The sequence below is a fragment of the Epinephelus moara genome, chromosome 8 (assembly GCF_006386435.1).
Source record: "Epinephelus moara isolate mb chromosome 8, YSFRI_EMoa_1.0, whole genome shotgun sequence".
In the NCBI taxonomy this organism is placed as follows: Eukaryota; Metazoa; Chordata; class Actinopteri; order Perciformes; family Serranidae; genus Epinephelus; species Epinephelus moara.
The window spans coordinates 27,737,728-27,756,554 of NC_065513.1; the positions used below are offsets into that span (position 1 = coordinate 27,737,728).

General features: G+C 44.7%; 1 protein-coding gene across 2 annotated transcripts in view; it reads right to left on the reverse strand.

Moving 5' to 3' along the window:
* Positions 1 to 394: 394 nt before the first annotated feature.
* ptch1 (patched 1) overlaps positions 395 to 18,827 on the reverse strand; it is a 60,749-nt gene continuing 42,316 nt past the window's right edge. For both annotated transcript variants that reach the window (XM_050051270.1, XM_050051269.1), the window contains exons 17-24: positions 14,726 to 14,909; positions 12,619 to 12,899; positions 9,953 to 10,090; positions 9,684 to 9,826; positions 4,881 to 4,980; positions 3,764 to 4,120; positions 3,128 to 3,671; positions 395 to 3,023 (exon numbers count right to left, since the gene is read on the reverse strand). In XM_050051270.1, coding sequence (XP_049907227.1) covers positions 3,129 to 3,671; positions 3,764 to 4,120; positions 4,881 to 4,980; positions 9,684 to 9,826; positions 9,953 to 10,090; positions 12,619 to 12,899; positions 14,726 to 14,909 — 1,746 coding nt within the window. In that variant the 3' untranslated portion in view covers positions 395 to 3,023; position 3,128. The remainder of the gene's footprint in view (positions 3,024 to 3,127; positions 3,672 to 3,763; positions 4,121 to 4,880; positions 4,981 to 9,683; positions 9,827 to 9,952; positions 10,091 to 12,618; positions 12,900 to 14,725; positions 14,910 to 18,827) is intronic.

Here is an 18,827-nt window from a genome sequence, read left to right on the forward strand (position 1 = left end):
TGAGTTGCCCAGTGTTGCAGATATTGGCCATTAATATTTACACCTCTCGTCCATGAGTAGATGCACGCTTCCTTCTGTGAAGTGATACTGTTGGTGGATGTAGTTCGGTGTGTGTGTATTTTTTTTGGCGCTTTGAGCACCATAAGCCAAGTGCCATCTAGTTCCATTATATTCTAGAGAAGGCAATCAGCTATGGCCGATATCTCCAACACTCAGCAACTCACATCACAACAATCTAGATTGATTAATAGCACTACATATAAGAGGAAAAATATGTGTTCTTGATTTTGTCCCTTTAAGCACAAACCCCTTTTGAAACAATCAACTGACAGCCAGACAACAGCAATCGTTTTAAGTTTCCATTTATTAAAGTTATGAACAAAGAGACAAATAAGTTATAATATTTTTATTTGTTAGAATTCTATCAGTGTTTGAACATTAATATTTAGAGAGCTAGTACAATTTTCTACTTTCATGGCTAGCCTTTGACAAACCATAGAAACAGCTGTCTCTCTCCAAGGATCGGAACATAATACTGAAGGGGAGGTGTCGATGTTGTCTCACAAGACAGTTAGCAGTGAAAGTGTGCACCTTAAGGTTTTTTTTTCTGTTATGGTATATCATTACATATAAACTCTTTAAAAATATACTTCTGTCAAATACCTTGACAACTACTATGTACACTACAAAAATAAATTTTCATATAAATAAATTATATGGCATACATTTATCTTTGTAACTGAAAACAGCATACATCCACGCCAACCGAGACCAAAATGGCAGTCTGGAAGAACCACTGATTTTTTTTTTCCTTTTAAAATCCTCTAAGAGCTATGATGAGACCTGTAGTGTAAAATGTTATATACTCTTTTTTTCCTATTTAACATTAGTAAGCACTTTATACAGATCAAACTCCATTAATGTAAAAACATTAAACTGTAATAGTGTTTTTTTTTCAATAGACATAAAAATCCCTGCATTTGTTATCCACTGGCATCACGACAATAATGAAAGAAAAGAAAAAAACAACATATTTTATATTACAAAAATATAAATATCGCAATTGAACGTTGAAAACAAAAACAAACAAAAAAACATTTAAAAATGAATAAAATAGTTGCCAGCTATGATTCTCTCCACTACTGCCAATGTGACATTGGGAGAAAACAAAAAACGAAAAAACAAACAGAACAACCTATTTCATGCAAGCAGCTGACGTAACATGGTGGACAGAGGGAGGAAAACTGCAAAGACTTCTGGGAAGAGCTACACGTGTTCAACAGGAAGTGTAAAAAAAACATGGAGGTGAACTGAGGTGTGGAGGGGGTGAGTGATGAGGTCAAAGGGGCCTGGGTCTGGAACTGAAGGGGGGGTTACAGGTATGCATGTTGACATAGACACACATGCAGATATAAACTGGCCATAGCTGGTGGAGAGAGGGGCTGGCAGTGTAAACTCTGACCCCTGAGGCCATTTGGCGGTTGAGGGGGGACGTCCAATTAGTGTCATGGCGTTATGTTGCGGATTTTTATTAGCTGAGGTCAGTGGGGACGGCTAAGGCCAAATTTGGGCCAGTTGTCTTTACTGTGAAGAGCTGAGATAGAGTGAGAAGATGGACACGGACACACACATAAATGTTTGGACACACACATACATTGAGACACACAGAGCACATTGTCACACAGGGCTTAGCCCTTAGCAGGCTGCGTGGGCTAGCTTATTGGTTGGACAGAAATAAAGAGCTACTTGAGGCGAGATATTCCTGTGAGTGAAGTTTAAATGCAGTCAAGTGCCATGTTGAATCGGGTCGTACAGTATACAGTCTGAGCTTTAGCTTATCCACTAGACACAGAGTTAGTGCCCCGTGTTGACCCTGTTCCAGAATCAGTAATGTGAATGTCCCTGTAATGGCAGAGTGAGTTTCTGAGGAGGGGTTACTGCTCGCACGTTAGCGTACAAGACAGAACCTGTTTTTGAGCCTGCTAGGGTTAAACAATACATACAGTAACCTCTTACAGTAAAATACGACCAGAGAGCAGCCTAACAGACAGTGATACAAAGCTGAGAGCAGAAACAGGTTCCAATGCAGAGGCGATAACTAAAAAGAACAAAACAAACAAACAAAAAAAAACAGCTTTTAAAATTTCTTCATATCTGCTCGTCTTAAATAGCACGCATAGCGTGTCAAGTTAAACAGTAATTGTTTCATAACTACCACAGGTTTGTGATAAAAAATTAATAGTTTAACATGCGTACCTTTATACAATAATAAACACACACACATAAACGCACACACACACATATATACCATAGCCCTGTTTGATAATTCTAACAATTTCCCTCATGTTTTAAAATGAGTGTAAATGTTAGTCTGTTCTGAGGATGTATTTGATGTAGAAGCCAGAAGAAAATGGGGCTGATTCACATCATACAGCCCTACACACAACTACCCACACACGTACACACACACGCGCGCCCACACACACATATACATGGACAGATCACTTCTTTTGTTTAAAGAGACATTTGCATAGAGTTATAAATGTATATTATTTAAAAAAATATTTTTGAGCAGCAACAGTGAATGCTGACAGGTATTTTTTGTCTAGATGAAGCTTCCTAATGGCACAGATCCACAGATGAGTGAACAGTAATCAGAGATCTATCTCTATCTCTCATACACACATGCACACATTTACACAAACACACACTCACACCATATAAAATGGCAGCCCCAGTCTGTTAACATGAGGAGTTGTACAGCTCCTAACATTATAGCTACTTTTTGTTCATATTTACATATGTATACATCTTTTAAATATAGATAGAAATATCTAAGACAATAGTCCACTGGGTTACAGTAAGAATGAGCACCATGACGGCAACACTGGCGAGTTTCTCGCTGCTTAGGGCCGGGGGCAAGCCGGGCTGGGCTATGCTGGGCTGGACTGGGCCAGACCAGGTCAGCTGCTTAGTAATACAGAGGAGTCCATCTTTGGCCGTTGTACTTCCGTTCTCCACAACTGGAAACAAAAAGGAGATATTGTCAGTGCTTTACGATGAAACAGACTTTTCTAAGAGGGCAATTAAACTACATATGGATGTACTGAAGTACTCAAAGGCTCACCTCAGCTTCCTCGTCTGCCACTGTTGCTCTCAGCTGCCTCAAACTCCAAATCTTGGAGCTCCATGGCCTCCACGTTGACTCCTCTGGCCCCTGTGTGGGTGTCCAGCGGCACATGTGGGTCCTGGAAGGCAGGCTCCTGCCCCTCCGGCCCTGATGGGCAGTAACTGTCCGCTGCAGTGTATCCTGGATAAGAGGAAGCGGGGGGGCCCTGGTTGGACAAGGGGGCTGGGTGGACGGCAACAGTGACGGAGGCTGAAGCTGTTACCGTAGTGATGGGTTGGCAATATGGGGTGGGGTTGGGGTGGTGGTGCGGGAGGTGGTGATTAGGCTGTGGGTTGTGGGAAGAGCGGGCTCTGTGGCCTGCTGAGTGTTCTCTATGGCCATGTGAACCATAATGGCCCCCAGCCTCAGTAGCAGTTTCAAAAGCGTCCATGCGCGGGCGGGCTGGGGGCGGCGCCTGCCGGTGCAGCTGGCTCTTGGGGTCCCTGCTGCTGTTACGCTGAGTAGCCCCGGGCTGAGGCCCAGCATCACAACCCTGAGAGGACTGTAGAACAAGAAAATAACGTTTTTATTTCTATAATGTGACGAAGCAATTACAGAATCATACATGCGACACATCAGAGGACGTTTTCTTACCGAAGACACAGTATATGCAGGAGGTTCGGGCTGCCTGGCTGAGCGCCTGTGCCCTGACCCTGCTCTCCTTTCCTCCTCTGTCCTGGCTGCTCTGCCCCTGCTGGTCTGGAGGTGGTATTGCTGCTCCTCTGCACGAGTTTGTCCCCTGTGTGAGGGCAGGTTGTAGTTCTGCAGCTCCTGGCTGATACCAGACACTGTGGTGTTGGAGCTGTACTCTGAGTCAGATGAGTCTGAAGCTGCACCAGAGGTGGTGGTGGCCGCGGTGGTGTGGTGAGGACGGACTGAGAAGTGGACCACGTGAGGAGGGGCCTCTGGGGACGGCGTGGGTAACCGGCTACGACCATCGACTGGAGACACCTGAGAGGTGAGAAGAGAGGTGAAGAGGCAGCAGTGAGTATTCCACCCTTTAAATGAAAACACTGCCACGTTTTTGAGTCAACGTAAGCCCCTTTCACATATGTGCTGAAAACCTGAAATTATTAAAAACATCTGTGTATAAGAATGCAAATGTCTGAATCAGCTGGATCAGACATTAAATAGACTTTATCCCGCCAGCTCCCAACTACAAAGTCTGTAATGTCCGATTGAGCCCATGTGTGAATTGAGCAGGTCACTGTCCGGAGAATTCATAGTGAGCCAGTGGGTATGTTGATGACGTTTCTATAATGTGGCTCACGTGAAACCGTAAGAAAGCAAACATTTGAGGGTGAAGAGGAAGGGACATTTACATGAAGATGCCAACAAAAATGGCTAACTGGAGAGACAACGAGATTCAGGAACTTCTGTTGCTAAGGGCTGAAGCCAAAATTGTCAGACAAATTCAAATAACGGCAGGAGATTCTGTTGTGTTTGACCAAATTACGAAACCAGCTACGTGACTGCGTTGTTATCTGCATCATGTCTTGCAATCTGCACGGTCTACACAGGCGCCACCCCTCGCGTAAACCAAACGGAGTATTCCCCTTAGGTGAGAAGGCAATCTCCTGTTGGTGCTGCATGTGTGAAAGGGAAACTCTGGAGAATTTCCAGACCTGATTCTTTGGACATTGTCTGGAATTGATATGAGAAAAACACTTTGGATTAAAAGTCCTTGCAGGTGTGTTCTTTGAGATCTTACCTCTGGATAAGGCCCAAAGTATGAGAGTAATACTGGAAGAAGGACCAGTCCATTCAGAACTCCAAGAACTGTCAGGATGGCCAACACTGCGAAGAAATACCTGCAACACACCAAAAGGCACACAGAAAAGTAGTTGAACATAGCGAACAACTTAAATTTCAGGAGCAGTTTAACTAAACACAACACGTACGAATGAAACGCACTGCATGCAAAGTGTAATTTTTTCCTCTCGCTTCCTAACAAAATTAAAACATTTACTAAAAATACAAGATACTTCAAAATTGGGACATTTCATGACAGGAAAAAAAAACATAGCTGAGTTGCCCAGGCCAACACAGACAGACAAGAAGAGAAACTAAGCAGGCCAAGAAACAAAGAAAATACCTGTGCAAACCACAGAGGTTTGGACGTGGGGAGACATGTGCAAGATCAACCATTACACACGCCCGAAATAATACTTCCACAAAGACACCCGGCCACTCCCCAAACACAAACACACATATATAAACCCCCCACAGACAGGCAGGCATGCACTGTGGTTTTGAGGAGCAACACAGAAATGTACCTTGTGTGTTTCTAAGTCCTGCCAAACAGGGTTAGTCTTAAGGACGCCGCAGAGAGAAAGGAAAGGGGAAGCATAATTAGCNGGAAGGGGTAAGGGAGGGTAAAAAAGGGGGGAGAGGCGAGTGAGGGGAACGTTGAGGGGGGGCACAAGAGGACAGGGGCCTCTCTCTCCTCTTCGGCTCTAAAAAAGAGAGAGGGAGAAGCAAACAAATGAAGTGAAGGGTATAGAATTTAAACAATTTAGTCTAGGAAGAAGAGAAGGGGACCCTCAGAGCGCCACCCCTCCCTGGTCTCGCTCTCCCTCTCTTTTATTTCTTTCTCTCTTTTCCCTGCCTCGCTTCTCTCTCCCTTCTTTCCAGCTAAGCCCCTGTGAAATTCCCGGCCACTCCACAATCCCCTCCGTCTAATTAAATCTCCAATGTATCAGGTAAGACCCCCAATCTCCACTCTAAATCCCTCCCCCCTTCTCGCTCTCGCTCCAATCCAGCTCCCTTCATTAGGGAAGGCTTTCCTCCTCACTTGGTTCTCCGCTGAAAGCTCTCAGGTTAGCAGGGACACACTGATGAACCATGAACCCCTTCGCCTGACTCTTGACTGTGCTGTTTGTGTGTGAGTGAGGAGGGGGGGGTGGCGATTACGGTTTAAGTGGGCTGACCGAGGTGTAGATGCGCTGGTATGCTCTGCAGCTGGGACTCAAACTAGACGCACATTCATAACTATTCACTGTGTGTGTGTGTGTGTGTTTATATCAAGTGTGTGTGCGCAGGAAGGCAGGCATTGTACGGAGGAACCACAAGCGAGGAGAGCTGCTTCTTGTCTACCCAGTATGGGTGGCCTCACCTTCACAATACTGGCACACGGACTGTGAAACAGGATGGAAACTTACTAAATGTGGAAAATGCCTTCATGATAATTTGCGGGTATGGACACACACTCCTGCTGCTCCACGCTAAACTAGGCCATGTGAGTTATATTTCAAAACATAATAAATTCAGTTAATAGAAAATAAATGCATCATTATGTAAAAGCGATAAGATCTAGCCTTGTGGTGTTTTATATGAGCCTTGATATACTGTGTGTTGCCTCCCATTCTCACACGCAATTTCATACCACAGGCATCTAGATCGGTCTCTCAGTTTCTCACTTCAGTTTACTCTCAGGGGGTAACAGAGAGACGGAGTCAAAAAATCAGAGCAGAGCGGGATCTAGCCTGCAGACAGATGAAGTAACTTGGTGAAACACTTCCCATGTGGAGCCCGCAACAATGGGACCAGCTCATGAATTTCAGGATACTTAGAAAAAATAAATTCTCTGAATCAGGTCTGTGCACAAGAATGAACCATGTGTAGTTGTATTCCACTTAAAAATAACTCATATGTGCCTGTGCTTTTGCATCTTTCAGGTAAATGCGGAAGGACAACATCTATTATGGCTGTTACTGATTACAGTATGTAGTCTGTCTGTATGCTGGCCTGAATTGTCCATCCATAGACTTAATCACTGGCATGTTCTCATTTATAAAGCAATACTACACTTGCTTCCTTATCTATCTAACTTTATCCATCTGAAAAATGCTGACAGCTAACATATATGCTATGTGACATATTTACAAGACTTGCTGTTCCAAAGTTCATCTTGAAATTGGAAAAATGGGTTTTTAGGTATGCTGCCCCTGCAGCTGGGAATCTGCTGCAGACTGATATGGGTCTTGGGAAGCTGGTCTCTCCCCTAAGTATTTTTGAAACTAGTCTGAAGGAGTAAAAGGAAGGCGTGAATATCTGCTTCTATTTGATCCAGAACATGTTGACCTGATTTCTTGCTATGCTGTGACTTCTGATTGTTTTTTTTCCCATTTGTAACTTTTACAGGTTATTTGTCTGCAACTTTGTTTAATGTGCTGTTGCCTGTCTTGGCCACGAAGCTCTTGTAAAGGAGATTTTTAAAGAATTCAAAGAATTATTGGCGATGAAGGCCGACTGTTGTATTGCCTCATGTCGCTTGTGTCTTGGCCAAGAAGTTGCACTTGAACACAACACAAAGACTACAGCCAACTAGCAAGTACGTTGTGCCATACCATACCAGCAGGTAGTGGTAGTCTGTATTTCCCATTCAAAAAGGGACACTGAAGGACCGTCAGGACGGATTCCAGATGCCAGTTAACCAGTTCGCACGACGAGGACCAACTAGTGTCAACAGTGTCGGATACACTGCAAAAACTAGGGTGAGAGACGCTCACTGGCGGCCCAGCATTGACCAATGGCGACTGTCTGCTTGGTGTGTCAGGGCCCTTAAAAACAAATTATATCAAGTACATTTTTTTTCAATGCGTATGTTTTCATGCTAAATTGAAGGATCTGAGACGATTTGTTTTCTTTACTTGTTAAGGAAGATTAGATTTCACCTGTAGAGTTTATTTTCCTGCATCATCTCATTCCAACCAAACTTACTGGCATTTACAGAAAATCCTCCAATGCCAGGGAACTTGTGCCCAAAGTTCATATTCAACCTTCGAGAAAATGCCAAATTCAACTAGTGTCCTTGGAAGTAAATGGGCACTGAAGGTAATCTCGTCTGATTTGACCTTTGACTTTGTTTCTGGTAAAGCTCTACCCTGCACGCATCATATACACGCTACACAGTATTTAAAGCCCACCCACCCATCCTTCATACTTTATTAGATTAGATCAGAACTGTTTCTATAAGTGGAACTGAAATAACTGTGTCATCACTACGGTTAGCTTGTCCATACGCACCAGGAGGCGTAAATGCCACGTCACCTTTGGATACACATATATGCACACACATCTGCACATGCACGCGTGCAGCCCACATACCAGGCTGAGTGCCCTGCCGGGCTGTTTAGAGTGAAAACATTCACAGGGCTGACGGGGAAAGCCAGGGAAACATTTCTTTCGGCGCAAGCAGAAAAATACGAGCTGGGCCTGTTGTTATTGCACCGTCTTGGGGCGCTGCTTTGTTTGCTCAGACAACAGCAGAACCTTTAAATGGAGGCCCGGGACTGAGCCAGAAACCAGAGCACACCACTGGAGGTGAGGAGAGAAGGTCTATAGGCCTCCCTGTGTTTGTGTGCGTACGTGTGTCTGTTTGTGTGTGTCTCTCTGAGTGTGTATCTGTGTGTGCAGGCACGCCATCATTGACCCCCATGATTACAAGGTCAGGGAGCAGGTTGGTGTGTGTGTGTATATGAGTGGGACTATGTGTGATCGTGTGGGTGTGCATGCACGAGTGCAGGCCTATGCACATGACAGAGTTTGCGTGCTTGCAGATCACATGGACTGCAGTGCTCCCTTTTCTTAAAGGAGCAGGTCAACCAAATCATACGGCTACCTCAGCTACTTTAAATTATTCAGTGAGCTCACTGGAAACTTCTCATAATACTCCAGGCTCGAGAATGTACAGAATAATTAATTTTCCTCCCTTGTATGGCAGCTGGTCGCCACCTTTCTGTCTGATACTCACAAGAGCGTGCACACACAAAAGGAGCCACCGACGCAGAGCCCCCACAGTGTGTCGGTTTTAATTTCCACTTCTCCTGTCTTTCTACAACTGCCCTCTTGCCCCCCCACCCTGTAACTCCTTCCCATGCTTATAAATGTCTAGCGAGGGCAGTTAAACTAGCTGAAGGAGATTACAAAAGCCAGAGGACTTTCCTGCTCCCTCTCCCCCTCCACTCTCTTTGACTTTGTTTCCCTCTGCTTCTCCATCTACTCACTCCCAGCTCCCCCTCCTCCTCCTCCTCCTTCTCCTGACCTTCAACTCTCCATCCTTCCCCTGGTTTCCCCTAAAATGTCAGGCATGAGAGACACTAAGGGAAAGGAGAGGAGGATGAAAGACAAGACTCAAGGGGAGCAGCGGGTGGAGAAAGATAAAGGCCTTGTTTATGAAGATTCTTCGAGAGCAAGCCCCCCGAAACTACAAAAAAACAGGTATGTCACTGGTAGCTGGGAACAGGATGAGGTTTACAGAAAGGGAATATATGAAAAGGAGATGCGGGTGGAAGACGAGAACGAGATTGAGGGAGGGAACGGAGGAAGAAAGCGAGGAGCCTTCATGCATGATTGGTGGCTCAGGTAGATTCCTGTGTGACATACAGGTTGAGGCACGGTCTCAACGGTCTACTGACGCCACACAGACCCCATACGATAACCTTTGTACTTGCGTATACATCTGGCTAAATAAAAGTAGCATTTTCTCATAAGGTTTGATTTTTGCACTCACCTGACGATAAAGTCAAACTCAGAGCCAGCGAGCATTAGGACTCCTAATAAGGTGGAAAAGGCTCCGTCAAGCACCGGAGCAAACATGTGCTCCAGTGCCAGCACTGCCCGCTTGTGACGATCCCCTATGGCTGTCAGGAACGCCTACAACACACACACAAACACATGATTTATGTCTCGTTCTGGAGGGGATTGTGGATTCCAAAACCATGTTGTTAGTGACGAAATGAGGATTTAAATCATTGAAAAATTCATTATGTGTATGCCTACCAGAGCCACGTGGACGGTGAACTCCACTCCAATGCCCACAGAAGCGATGAGAATGACCACAGGGACAGCACTCAGCTTGATTCCCATCAGCCCCATGAAGCCAAACAGCTCCACAGTCATGAGGGAAAGCACCAACACCTGAGGGGGAAAGGATGAGCCACTGTTAGCAAGGAAGGTGGTTGATAAATCTACCTGACAAGTGATTTTATAGGTGTAGATTTTGAGGAGATGAAGGTGCTTCATCCCTCTCAATATTCAAAACATGGGCATTTGTCCCAACCCCTGAATAAAAACTTTGACTTTGACAAAATTAAAGACATTTACACAACAAACCGATGCGGAAAGGCACAAATAACTGCATTAAAAAAATCACCAGAATGCAGGAAATTCTGGCAGAGGACCCCCAAACCCCCATTTCATGTGTCCCCCTCCAATAATGAAACTTAGCTGATACCCTTGAGTGATTTTATGTGTATTTAAAAACAGGACAGGACAAAAAAAAGGTTAAATTGTAAGACTCAAAATGTAAGAAAATTACATTTGTGTAATGAAGTGTCTCATAGCTGCAGTTTGTTTCATTTATTATGGAAAATTAGCCATATTTCTTCCAAGATGTTAATCTGTATAATCCAAACTTCGCAAGCACTTTATGTTCCTGAACATCCCTGTCTTATTTTTGGAGGAATTTCAAATGTTTTTTTGCAGGTTTTTCTGGTCACAAATGTATTTTCTATTCTTCTGTGTGAGCCCAAAATATTATAAAAATATCTTCGATCCAAGTGGTAAGAAAAGGCCAATCAATCTATTATCACAATGTGCATTTCCCAGGTGACAATGCTAAACAACATATGTAGGCATAGTGCATCAAATAACCATAAATGGAAACAATTGTTTACTTAATGTTCTATAATGTACAAACTATTATTCAGTGCACATGCAGTGTGAATTTACAGCTGACCTCAACTTTGAATGTACACAAGACAGACAGAGGGCAACCATACATGAGGATGATATGTGTGAATATCTCATAGAGGTGTTAAGCAGTAACCATACATGTGGGTGAAATATGTGTGTGTTGGTGTATGTGCGGAGGCTCCAGTGCAAAGCGGGACAGGAGCTGGGAGTAAATGCCATTATCAGCTGACAGGCGTCAGGTTACATGGGGCCCTATTCCTTTGAAGAGGGTTGAGGTGGGCAGGGGAGGGAGCCGTGTGTATGTGTGCCTATACAGTGAGCGAGCACAGAGTATGTGCATGTGGGTATCTGCGTGTGTTGTATGTGTGTGTCTGGCTGTGTTTTCACTCAGATGGTCTGATATATTGAGAGAACACTTGGTCCTGATCACATTTGGAGATGTTCAGGGAATTAAACTTGTGACTAGTCTCAACTATTTTAGTCTTTTAAGATCTTAGTAGATTTCTAAACATCATGTGACAGACAACTTAGGCAACATTTTCATGTATTTTTTTTTAAGTCACGGCTTTCCCACAGATAAAGCGTCAAATGAAAGCATGGACAGGAAGCAAACCCAGATCACAGGAGAGATGCGGCCGAGACCTATTCCGATGCCAAGTGTGAACACCAATCAATATCAAGTGGATTAGAAACATCTGTATAAATCAAAACACAAGACACAGGATTTAAAACAAGCCTGTCCATGTGGTTAAGATGGATTTCGGGGCAAATAGCTAAGAGGGTTTGAAAGGGCTTAAAGTTGAGGGTTTGACGTTGTAGGGCTGGCGGTGGTCTGGTCCTGGACAAAGCGAATGGTTAAACTTGACGCCTCTCCATAACTCGTCTTTTGATCTTGCTAGTAAAGCCTGAAGGATGAACATGAGGTCCCCTCCTCCCCTGTTTAAGGGCTCGGGTGGCCTGGCCACTGCCTGTCGTAAAATACAACCCACCAGAGAGAAAAACCAGAGCGCTCTGTGTATGTGTTTCTGTGTGAGTTATGTACCTGCGTGTTTACACGTCCGTACTGTATGTGTGCAAGTATATACATGTTTCAAAGTGTGCGTCTGTGTATGTGAATGCGTGTTTGCGTGTATCCCTGGATACTCCTCCAGTAAGAGGAGGGGGCGCGTAGGAGTGCGGAGGATGGAAATAAAATCTAACTTTTTATAGGTTTAGAGTGGGAGCGGGTTGTCTGAGCAACTTTGTGTCCTCTCCCCATTTATTTCAGCGTTGGTGTCTGGGAGTGTTGGACTAGACTAAACAGACGGGCCCTAACAAAACAGCACAAGATAAACACCGGTGACTGGGGCTACAATAACACACAGCAGCCCCGTCTCCTTTTTGACTGTGTCCTCTCTGAGATGCCTTCTGGACCACACATAAAAACCAGGAAATAAAGGGTGGAGAACAGGAAAAGGGATTTTTTAATAACTGAAAGATGGGGGTTTCTGGCTCTCTATGTTAAGACGTGGGCCTGTGTGAAACATATCTAAACCAGTAGGGCTACAACTAATGATTATTTTCATTGGCGGTAAATCTGTCGATTTTGAGAAGGTTAAGGATGATGGATTTTTTGTGTCGTTATTATTATTACAATTACTTAGGTGCTTAAATGTTTGTTAACATACATATTTTGTGCCTGAGGGCTCCCTTGAAAACAAGATGGTGCATTTTAAGATATTTAGTGTCTGTCTGTTTTCTCTAACACTCACTATGATGCCGGCGGTCCATGGGTTGAGCAGGAAGAGGGCGCAGACCAGAAAGGTGCAGGCGAGCACGACGCTGATGGACAGCAGAAGCCAGTGGCGAAGACTGACATACTGTTCCCAGAACAGGAAAGGGTAGCCGTTGGGGTAGGAGGGGAGGCCTTGTCGGCTGTAGTTGCTGCAGATAGCCCGCACGCTCTCGATGGCTTCCACAAACTGCGGTGTCTCCCGGAGCCCGTTGAGGTAGAAGGGGAACTGTGCGTATTCGATGGGCTCAGCAGCCGGGACTGGATGGAGAGACAATGAGAGGAAGGTCAATTTGTTGTAAGCAAAACAAGGCAGAACTTTATACAAATGTAGCTGTAATGATTTATATTAGACCCCCATGCAGCAGTTGATGATGATTTTGCACTTTGGGGCCGTGGAAGCAGAGGCCACACAGCCATGCAGTTTGATGAAATTTCAATTCAGGGAAAAAGATTCCTGAGGAACATTAAGGAAGCGATCAGATACATCAACACTGGCAATGATGACATCTGCAGATGATATTTGTCTATTCTGATTAGCTAGCATTAGGTTCTGATCATTTAGTGTATCTGCAGAAATAATTTTAGACTCTTCAGCCAAACCACCAATATCAAGGCTTTCCCTCCCTAATCCAACCTTGTTCCAAGAGCAGCTACATCTGTGGGGCAAGTGTGTGTGTGTGTGTGTGTGTGTGTGTGTGTGTGTGTGTGTGTGTGGTGGGGGTGGGCGGAGCAGCATGAAACAGAGCTCCATTGACTCAAGCCCAGCCAGTCTGTGGCCCAGCCTGGCTAATGAGGGCCTATCAGTTCCAGACACAGCAGAGTGTCAGGGCTAACGTTGATTCACGGTAATTACAATGTCAGAATCACTGCCATTACCACACCCTAAACTTAGCACTGCCACATAAAGCATAATATAAATGCATAAACACGCATACCTGTCTGTCACTCCGCTATGAAGTCATATTTGCTGCTGTCAAAACAGTGTGTTCATTCGGATTTTTGCTTGCAGTGTAATTAAGACCACATTGCAGCATGTGGCATATCGAAGGATTTACTCTGGACATCTAACTATCTCCCTTTTCTTATGAAAACACATGTTTTTGGACTGTCTGGCATTGGTGTGAGTGTGTATTTTCCACAGCGCCTGCAGGGTCAGATAGGAGCACTTGCTAACATGGTTTGGCCCGTTATAATCTCAACTATAAATTTCCATCAGGACACCAGTTGGCTTTTGGCCAACACAGATCTGCTCCGGGGGGCTCCCGCACAGCCAAGCACTTCACGCTGCTTATCCAATCATATTCCCCCCCACCCGTAAAGGACTTCCTGCTTGTTATCCAATTGTGCTTCCCACCCAAACCCAGTCTCTCCTTGTTATCCAATCATTTTCCTCCCCCGTGGAGCACTTCCTGACTTGTACCAAATCACAGGCTGGAATCAAACAACAACATGACTGTACTTTTTTATGTGAGTTACAGTCTGTGTGTGTGGTAGGGAAATGAGAACAGGGTGTGTGTAGTGTTTGGGGTCACTGAGTTTTAATAATGTGTGTGTGTGTGTGTGTCTGCGTGTGTGTGTCTGTGTGTGTAATGGTAGGGCCCCATGGTAGCCAGGATTATAGCATTCACCACAGGCACCATTAGAAGAACCACAGTGAGCCGTGTCTTGGTCCTCAGCCTTGCAACCTGAGCTCACACATACACAAACGCACACACACCGCAGTGGTACAGTAAAGTCTACTACCTCACTTAAAGCTAAGAGGCAGACAAGGAGCAATAACTCAAACCACAAGAGGTAAACACTGCTCACATGTAGCAGCCGCCTTATGGAACCTAAAGAAAAAAAAAGTGGCAGGCGAGACCAATGAGCCCCACAAAAATCTGGCTTAAAATTTCAGTAAATGCAATTTGTTCAACTGTACCATGGAGCAGGTATGAACTTCAACTTTTTAAATTAGCTTCATTTGTTGGAGCAAACGTTATTATTACCATTTCCTTCCTTGTGTCGAAGCGGAACTTCATTCCATTACACTAGAAGGCTTCCCGGTTTTAATTCAAGCACATTTTGTGGACATGCTGACTTACTGCTGAGGCGTGTCTCGGGCATGGAGTCGGTACGGTCGTGAAGCCACTCTGGAGGGTGTGGGCGAATGTTGGCCTGCGAGGCGGCGTACGCCACAGGATCATTGCTGACCCAGGCGGTTAGGTAGATATAGAAAGCCCCGGGGTTGATGATCCCATCTGCGTCCACAAGCCTCTGACGAGTCAGCTACAAAAGCCAGAAAGGAGATGAATTAATGACAGCACTTTGGTTTCTGATGCAGTCAAGTTCTGTTCTGTTTGATTCTACTAGAACATTCAGACACATACTTGCACACATCTAAAACTTACACTGAGCTGAGCCAAATTATGAAATTCAAAAACGGAATAATTAGCAAATGGAACAAGTGCAGCTAAGGTCAAAAAATCAGGTGGAGCTTGCATAGGAAATCATATTGCGGCCGTTAAGTATACATTGGACACGAAAAGGTATTGTGGAAATAGGACATGTTTAACCAAAACATTCTACAGGTGAGCTGACCACAGAAATGCTTACTTACACACATGCATGAGTGCAAGAGAACGAAGCAGCTTTCAAAATAAGAGTCAAATATTAGTCCCTCTCTCTTTCCAACCAAAGAAAAATCAACAAGTCAAACACTGGTCGCCTTTCTGAAAATTCCCGTACTTCTCATCACCGCTTCCCAGAATTATCATGCCACATTAAAACATGGAAAATGTTGAATCAGCTTCTCCCTTTACATACAGTAGATATTGGCTGGCCAACCTCAGGCCCAATGTCCTGACCACTCTGAATAAATTTCTGGAGGGAGCCTCGCAGCACTTTTCTGTCAAGAAGCAGCTGCGGAAATGAATGTGCTTAATTCTGATGAAGAGAAATGTAGCAGTGCATTGATATTTCTTGTATGAGACAAGCTTTAATCTGGTTCCATTCTGGTTCCTGTGCTGTTGACGTGCTCCTGAAAGCTGAGGAAAATGACTCAGTGGCAACATGAGTGTTTTTTGGCTGTGCTAGCAGCTTTTAGGATGGCAGTGTGTGTTGGTATGTCTGCAGGTTGGTCCACCATTTTGGTCCAGACTGAAAATAGGCTACCGAATCTAGCAACTAATGAATGGATTGCCATTCATGGTGCTAAGAGGATGAATCTGAAACCTAGTCCACACTAAACGGGTATATTTCAAAATGTAGCCTTTTCTACGCATTTGGCCTCCAACAGAGGTTTTGGATCGCGTGCCATGAACTCTTCCTTTGGACAGTGTCACAACTCAGGTGACATTTTGTGGAATGGGTGTCGTGACCCAAGTAGTTCTGATTCTAACCTTGCTAACAAGACTTTTTTTTACATATCTAGACATAAATCTACAGTTACTTTTCTACTACATTGAGAAACAGAGGCGTCAGAATGCACTACAGAAGTCACTGCTCCAGGTAGCCCTCTGGTATTAGCTTTTTTCAGGCTTCTGATTGGCTAACATCTTCTTCTTTATGTGGCTTTAGGGTTACAGTTATATCACTACCTGTTGGGTTTGGCGTGCTTTTAACAATGCTCCATGTTTTTTATAACAGTGCTTGTATGGACATATTTTTCTTTCTTTTTGAGATCAAAGGAAAGAGGAGAATACCCATGTACATGTGGACTTGGACAGTGGTTCCCAGCTGGTGGGTCCAGGTCCAAACGCAGGTCACGGGTCCATTCTGAATGGACCACAAGTGACTTGCAAATGTGTCAAAAAATAAAAACCACTTTATTTTGAAGTACAGTAAAATTCTGGCCCAGGGCTTTTACTTTGGAGTGCCATTTCCTGCTGTAGAGTGAGTGACTAGTGAGACAGCAAACTAGCTCATTGACATGGCCAAATGCAAGTACGATGCTGCATATGTTAAACTGTGTGGACCTTGAACTAATTACTGGGGAGAGATCTGGACCCCATAGCTGGGCCAGATGGGAACCACTGGACTAGGCCCTTATGACTTTGGTGATCCCCTGACTTTTCCTCTGGGGCCACCATTAAGTTGGCATTTTTGGTATTGAGCGAAATGTCTCAATTACTAGACGGATTACTAACAATGACACTTCTATCAGTCTGGGCTGCATTTGTGTTAATTAGTGAATGATAGCATGCTAACACCCTTATATAAAATAGTGAACATGGTACACATTATTCCTGCTTAACATCAGCATTTTTTGTGCTTAGACCACTACAAAGGCACTCTGTCAAAACTATTAACTCAGGCAATACTGTTCGCTCGGGTTCCTTCCTTTACACTGGAGTCACTCTTGCTGTTTGAAACCAGAGATGGTTGATTAAAAAAATATGTTACAAAGCCTTTATTTCAGTCTGCATCATTTGCTGTGACGACTGTGGTCAGTAGTTAGACAAGAATGACTGTCTTGCTCAGGGCCATTATTTTCGTCCTCCCATGTGGAACCGGAGGAGTGTAGCCTAGCATTGCTACCTCCTGAGAGGTAAAACCATTACTGCACACCGCTCTGCCATTCTCCTTTCTAGGAACCATAAATCCCTCCTTCACTGAGGCAGGGAGAGCTTTGGGGGTGAAGCTGGACTCATGGGGTTAGGTGGATGAAGAAAGTAGTAGTTTTTTTTTGTGATGGGGGTGGGGAGAGAAAAATTGCTTGAGTTAGCGTAACAATAAAAAAATTGGCTGGAGTCCCTGAGCGCGTCTGTGTGCAGTTAACCTGGTTGTTAACACTGAAGGAAATGCCACCCAGCAAATGGAGTAGAGCTATAAAAATAACACAACATCTGTACAAATGTTGCTCACACTTGCTTCTCCTGACCCCCACGGGTATCCAGAATGCCCGGCGCCACAGACCAACCGGGCCCTGAGAAGAAAAGAGCTCTTGATAGCATTAGCGTGGCCTTCCTTAGCACTTTGAAACTTTCCGTCTCCTTCTTCTATCTATAACTCTTTCTGTGTTCACTCTCCAAAGCTTTATCTTTTTATTGCCTTATTGTCAAACCACACACACACACACACACACACACACACACTTACACAACACACACACACACACACAACCAGCTTCCATATGACTCCCAGGCAAGGCCATAAGGAATGAATGGTCGCTCAGCACAGAGGGAAATGTTAGCAGCAGCAGATCAAAGCCAGAACACCTCTGCACAGATCCATGGAGTGGCATATCAAAATAAAACATCTAGCTTTGCAATTTGCCAGGGTTGGAAAAGATCTGGTCCTCATTTTGAGACACAAAAAACAGCTACTGCTGTAAGTGCACGCACAACAGACAAGAGCAGGACACACACTCAAAACATACAAATGCACACACAGAGCTGCCTCAAAGAAACCACGTGTTTCAGCTCCCCTCATTGAAAGAGGACACAGCAGTGGAGCACGGAGGGAGGGAAAGGGAGGGAGGAAGGGACGGAGAGAGACACAGAGAGAGAGCAAGAGCAGTAGTGCGAGCAGGAGTTAGTGGAGGAGAGCTGGAGAGAGGGAGAGAGGGGGCAAGAAAGAGAGCCGGATTCCAGAGGATCTGGATTGAATTTAACAGCGGGATACGCAACAACTGTATGTCTTCAAGCTGTCACGGGAAGCCCAGGCAGCTCTGCTGGCGGCCCCCGCGCCTCACGGCAAATACACTTCCCTCACAGGCACAGGAAGTGATGTCACGGGGCCGCACACCAGGCCCGCCTCTGCTTCCTGCGAGGCTAGTGGAAGGGATGGGAAGAACAGCATGCTGCAGCAATGGAGCCCAATGGGTAAGAGGAAAAAGCCAAAAACAAACAGCTAAGAGTAGAAGAGCACATAGCTCTCACACTACACGACTTGCACACAGACTCACACACAAACACAAGACACAGCGGAGCTATATATCAAAGTTAATTATCTTTGAAGAAAATGATCTCAGTGTCGAAACAAACCTGGTTTGTTTTGTGTTTGGAGTTTTCAGAGATGCCGGCCAAGAATTTTGTTTTTATATTTCTCCAGTTCCTTATCTTGTGTTTTGCGCAGTTCCCTGCCAAAGAATGCAGCCATGCATCCATGTATGTTGTTTTTTGGGGGTGGCACTGAAGTAAAAACAGCGTGCAATGCCCCATTGAAGCTGAGCAAGGTTCCTCTGGACCTCCTTCTGAGACCTCA